This window comes from Crocodylus porosus, unplaced genomic scaffold (genome assembly GCF_001723895.1).
Source record: "Crocodylus porosus isolate Cpor-Errol unplaced genomic scaffold, CroPor_comp1, whole genome shotgun sequence".
In the NCBI taxonomy this organism is placed as follows: Eukaryota; Metazoa; Chordata; order Crocodylia; family Crocodylidae; genus Crocodylus; species Crocodylus porosus.
Window position 1 is genome coordinate 29,658,952 of NW_017728951.1, and position 6,148 is coordinate 29,665,099.

The 6,148-nt window shown below is 46.8% G+C and overlaps 1 protein-coding gene across 1 annotated transcript in view; it reads right to left on the reverse strand.

The window, feature by feature from the left end:
• The window catches only part of IDE (insulin degrading enzyme), a 115,311-nt gene that overhangs the window by 77,242 nt on the left and 31,921 nt on the right, over positions 1-6,148 (reverse strand). The window contains exon 7 of the mRNA XM_019555515.1: positions 5,464-5,643. Coding sequence (XP_019411060.1) covers positions 5,464-5,643 — 180 coding nt within the window. The remainder of the gene's footprint in view (positions 1-5,463; positions 5,644-6,148) is intronic.

Genomic DNA, 6,148 nt, shown 5'->3' on the forward strand with positions numbered 1-6,148 from the left:
CTCTGGGTCTGACCACAGAGCCAGTTCTCCAGCCCATGGATCATGGTGGACCCAAGGCCACAACTGGCCAGTTTCGCCAAGAGGTGATGAACATGGGATACCAGATCAAAGGCTTTTTTGAAGTCAAGATATACAACATCAATCTTTTCTCCCTTGTCCAGGTGATAGGTCACCTGGTCATAGAAGGTAATGAGATTGGTCAAGCAAGACCTACCTGCAACAAACCTGTGCTGGCTATCCCTCAGGATGTTGGCATCTGCCAGTCCATCAAGGATGGGCTCTTTAATAAACTTTTCTAAGACCTTCCCTGGGATAGAAGTCAGGCTGATGGGCCTACAGTAAGCTGAATCCACCTTCCTCCCTTTCTTGAAGATAGGCACAACACTGGCCTTCTTCCAGTCTTCAGGCACTTCACCGGAGCACCAGGAGTTCTCAAAGATCCGTGCCAAAGGCTGAGCTATGAAGCTCGCCAGCTCCTTGAGTATCCTGGGGTGTAGATTGTCAGGGCCGGCTGACTTAACGGTATCCAGCCTCTCAAGGTGTTCCTTCATGAGGTCAGCATTGATGGAGGGCAGGGGATCTCCCTCAGCCAGACCCCCCCGTCCCGTGTTTGGCATGGGCGTTCCATGGGACTGATGAAAGACTGACACAAAGTACCCATTTAATAGTTTGGCTCTTTCCTGGGTGTCAGTTGTCCCATCTGGTTCAGCAGGGGTACCATATTGCCCTTGCTTTTTCTCTGACTCCCCACATATCTGAAAAAGGACTTTTTATTGTCCTTGATGCTCAAAGCTAGTCGGAGTTAAGTTGCAGCCTTGGCTTTCCTGGTTTGCTCCCTGCAGGACCGGACCAGTGCAGAATAGTCCTCCTTGGAAGTGAATTCCATCCTCCATCCTTTATAGGTCTTTCTTTTTAGCCTCCGGTCTGCTAGATCCCCGGAGAGCAGGGGGGCTGCTGTGCCCTCTTGCTGTCTTTCCTCTGAGATGGAATAGTATTATCTTGTGCACTGAGGATCGCTTCCTTGAGAAGCAACCACTCTTCCTGAACTCCCCTCCCCCTGGGGTCATGGTCCCTTAGGGCCCCACTGACAAGCCTCCTGAGCTTGTCAAAGTTGGCTTTCCTGAAGTCAAGGACTTCTGTGTTGCTGACTGACTTGCCAGCTTTACGGCGGATGGTGAAGGTGATCAGCTCATGGTTGCTGTCACCCAGCTTCCCATCGATCACTAGGTCGCTGATTAGGTCATCCCCAGTACCCAGTCGAGCAGCGCTTTACCTCTCATTGGCCTGTAGGCTTCTTGAGTCAGGTAGAGGTCATCCACACACAAGAGGAAGCTCAGATTTTGCTGAGTGATCCTCTCACGAGATGTCCGGGTAATTGAAGTCACCCATGACAACCATGGTCCTGCAGCATACGGCCTCACCCAGTTCCCGGGAGAACTCCTTGTCAAGCTCTTGAATTTGGGTGGGAGGTATGTAGTAGACTCCCACCATTGTGTCCCCTGTGCCATGTTCCCCATGGATTTTAACCCAGAGGGTCTCCAGTCATCCACCTTAGTCACCAACATCAGCTTGCAGGGATGCGTAGCTTTCCTTAACATAGAGAGCTATACCCCCTCTGTTTTATCTACTCGATCTCTCCTGTACAAGGTATAGCCATCTATACCCGTGGTCCAGTCATGGATGGAGTCCCACCAGGTCTCCATTATCCCTATGACATCGTAATTATTTGAGTTAAGCAGGAGGAACTCGTCCTCCTGCTTATTCCCCAAGCTCCTGGCATTTGTGTACAGGCAGGCAAGTGTGCCCTTAGGGGTTCTTGCCTTGCCCACAGATTGTACCAGGGCTGGGGCAGGGGTGAGCTCCCTTAAATGCCTTGGCCTGCTGGCTTTGCAATAGTTGCTCAATGGGCCAGCAGTGGCAGTAGTCCCCCTGTCCCCCAGTGGGCTTAGTTTAAAGCCTGGTGGAGCAGGTCAGCCAGTCTGGCTAAGAAGAGCCTCCTCCCCAGCGGAGAGAGGTGGAGGCCATCTCTTCCCAGCAGCTTGATGCCTCTCTCGCCAAAAAGTGGGCTGTGGTCATGGAAGCCAAAGCCTTCCTGATGACACCAGTGCCACAGTCTTTGGTTAACTACCTGGATCCTCCTCTCCCTCCTCAGCCCATACCCCAAGACTGGGAGGATCAAAGAGAACACCACCTGTGTCCCCTTTAGTACCAGTCAGGTATGAAAAGGTATGCTGGAGGCATGAGATGCTATTCTTCATGCATGCATTTGCTTCATTTTTAATGGAGAGAACGTTTCTACTACAACAGACTACATCCAGCATTTGTGTTGCTCAAAGGGCAAACCCAAGACTGAAGGATGTCATGGTAGCAGTGGGGTGTGTAAGGGCATAAACAACCTGCATCAGTAGCAAAATCCTAATATGCCCTTATTACCCCACAAAAACAGGATAAGTTCATAAAAAAAGAAAGAGGACTGGACTTCTAAGCGGTCTAGTAGTTTTCATGCAAACCTACTACCGGTTCCTCCCCTCCCCAGCTACTTTCTTTGCAGAATAGTATATAAATCTTAGTTGTAGATAAAACTATCAATCTCGTTTAAACTCCATTCTACCCACCTCACCTGGCAATAATCAAAGAACATTATGGTGGTCCGTTCCCATGCATGGTACTAGTTTCAAAATGGCACAGAAATTTTAAAGAGGGGCTAGGCTTCCCAGTAGCTAACATTTTGGCCAATGGAGTTCAAACTTGTGTCCAGAGCAGGCAGCACAAGGCACTGTGGGATTGCTTCTGAAAAATTGCTAAGGCTGACAAAGGTGTGGGACTGTCCACACAAGGCTTCTTCCAACTGCCATACAGTAGCAGATAGCCTAAGTTGCTTTGGAAGATGAGGAAACGTCACTGGTAAAAACATATGCAAAATTCCATTGGCAAACTTGAGTTCTGCCGAAAGAGCTTTATATTGTAAACCAAGTGTGACGTACCTTTCAGCATACTACCCATTGGAATAAATTACTTTGAGGGATACGCCAAGAGATTGTTCTGCCATGTAGCAGAACAACAGTAGCAAGGTGCTCCATGACTAACAGGTCAGTGAGAGTCCCATCAGGAACATATACATTCCTGCAGTAGACCAAACTGAGAGCCCCACATGTAGAAGAGGAACTGCCTGGCCTGCCTCCCTATCAACTGAAGCTAAAGAAAAAAAGAGTCCCTTCGAGATTCTGCATAAGTGTTGTGCTCTTCCAATAAGATATCTAGTGAAAACTGGAGTCAGGACCATCTCCTCAACATGTAACAAGAGGTCAGCAATGTCCTCATTCCTTATCTCTTCTTTGCAACCTCAAGTTTCCCCAAGAGATCAGAAGACCACAAAGTTCCTTTAGCCATTGCTCCTTCTGATTCAAGGAGGAATGTCAACATTGGTTATACAAACCCATGACTTGCTTTGTTGCTGCTGGACTGGTTATTTATTCATTAAAATTTGGCATTGTGGACTCCTTTTGCCAGTGCCTCTCTCTCATCTCCCCCTCCTTAAGTTTAACCCAATCCATTCTGGGAATAGAACACTATTTATCTGCATTTGTTTTTTCTCAACTCACTATTTCTATAAATTATAATATCCTAAAGGCAATAGTTCTCAGTTACTATGTAGAAGCATCATGTGCAAAGAACCGAAGGCCCAAAAGAACTAAGGCAGATCATTGGCCTCCCAAGTAGGGAGAAACAAGAGGTTCTATCAGGCATAGGAATCAGGAACACATAACACAGGTAAGTAAATATTTCATATGAAAAAACAGTATGTAGAATTATCATAAAGGAATATGAATGTTTATCTTTGTGCAATCACTTATGGACATCAATTACAACTCTGGCAATAATGGATCTCTAAGCTGTATACTATAATAAGGAATTGTGGATGATACGCAGTAAAATGCAGTTTTTGCAGTTAATAATTTGCCATATAACCAGAGTAAATCAAAACAAACCAAAAGAGTAAAAGACACATTATTTTGGTCTTCTGCTTATAGATGGAGCTCCTAACAGCCACAATATCAGCAGCACAAGGAACAAGTGAGGACAATGTCTGAAAGGTTTCAAAAACATTACGTAAGAATAAAACATCCCAACAATAATATTCAATATTATGGCATCTATCTGAGAAATGAGAATAAGACTGAAGACCATCTTAGAACAGTGTTTCTCAACCTGTGGGTCATAACTCAAAAGTTGGTAGCAAGAATATATGAAAGGGTCACAAACAAACTTTAAAAATGGATTCTCCTTTAAAGAAGAAAAAATTGGAAATTTTAGGTTTTCCCTTGCAGATTGGCAGAGTTCCAACCTGCAAGGGGCTGCCTGGGGCATGGGAGAGCAAGAGGAGGGCAATCAGGCAGGAGGTGCCGTGGGCACATGCACAAACACACATGCAGGTGGCAGCCAGGTAGCATGGAAAGCAGCTCCTGCAGTTCCCCCCAGGCAAGTCGGGGTAGGGGGGATAGGCAACACAAAGGGGATGGGAGGGACACAGGCAACATGTTGAGGTGGTCACATGCCCCCCCAAGATTTGCGTGCCCCCAGCAGGCACAGGGCTGCAGCTTGCCCAGACTGGCACAGGCAGGAGCCACCACTTCCACAGCCCAGCAGCAGGACCCTAACCCTAACCCCCCCACCCCCACACACACACACACACACCAGTCATGCTGTCAGCAGCACAAGGAGTAATGGGAGAGGGTGGGGGTGGTGTTCACTTCCCCCACTTCCTCCTGCCACCAGCTGCTGACCTGCTAGGTTGTGGCTCTACCTCATCACCATGGCTCAGCCACCACTGCTCCCTTCACTGTGGCTCTAACCTCAGAGGGGAGGAGGAGTAGGGAAGCAGTGTGGGAGGCCTCAGTGGAGCAGCAGCAGCAGCTGGGCCATGGCGCAGGGTAGAGCTGCAGCCCAGTGCACATGTGGCTGGCAGCTGAAGGTAAGGGCAGCACAGCTCACTCCCCCTACCCTCCAGTCCATTATTCCTTGTGCTGCTGGTGGCATGTCTGGCACAGGGGTCCCAGGGGCAATGAGTCTTACTGCCCTGCTTCACTCTCCCATGCCAGGTCCCACCCACTGGGCTGCCGAGGCAACTCCTGCCCATGCTGGTCCAACCACACTGCAGCCCCATGCCTGTTCTGAGTACACAAATCTGGGAGGGTATATGCCTCAACCCCCCCTGCCCCACCCCACCCCACCCCACCCGCAAACTAGGGGGCTATGTCCTGGTGGCAGGGGGTAGCAGGTTGGGAGTGAAGGACACCAGCAGGCCTAGGAGGGGAAGAGGGAGTGGCAGGGGCTGTTTTCTACTTAAACTATTTACTGGGTCGGGACTGGCCATCAATATTTACAAACAAAACCACTATTTTTAAAAACATTGTCCCAAGGCTCCATCATATATTTATTTATGGAACACATTTTTGCTGTTTACCTTTTACCTTGCTTACCTTTAGCTTTGAGCTCTGATAAAAGACTCCCTGGGCCTTCATGTCCAATGAGATGACCCAGGTAATGACCAGGGTTGGATTTATAGTATTTCTGAAGGTCTGGTATTGGAAATGTGACATATAGATTTCTAATGTCCTTGATAGGTACTATTTTGTAAAGTTGCTAGAAGAAAAAAAAAAAATACAAGATTCTGTCTATTTCAGTTTTTTTCTCCCCAGGCTTATATATTCCATATACACACAATTCTTTACATATGAACATATATACTTCACACAAAACATTTACTTAGGGTTAAAAGTTACTCAAGTGTATTTCCTATCAATACAATTACTAACAATCCAGGAAATTAGCAGATTAATGTTTATATTCACAATCTTAAACTCAAGATTTAACACCTAAGCACACGGATCTTCTTTGAATCTTCCTTTCTCAGTTCCTCACATCCATATATACAACCTTATCTATATTGCAAACAGACATACCGTATTTTTCGGACCATAAGACGCACCTGACCATAAGACACACCCAGTTTTTAGAGCAGGAAAACAAGAAAAAAAAATATTCTGAACCAAATAGTACCGGTATACTAAAATATTTATTAAAATAAAGCAAAATACGGTAATATTTAACAGCGTAAACTCAACAGTGGTGTTAAGAACCATCATCA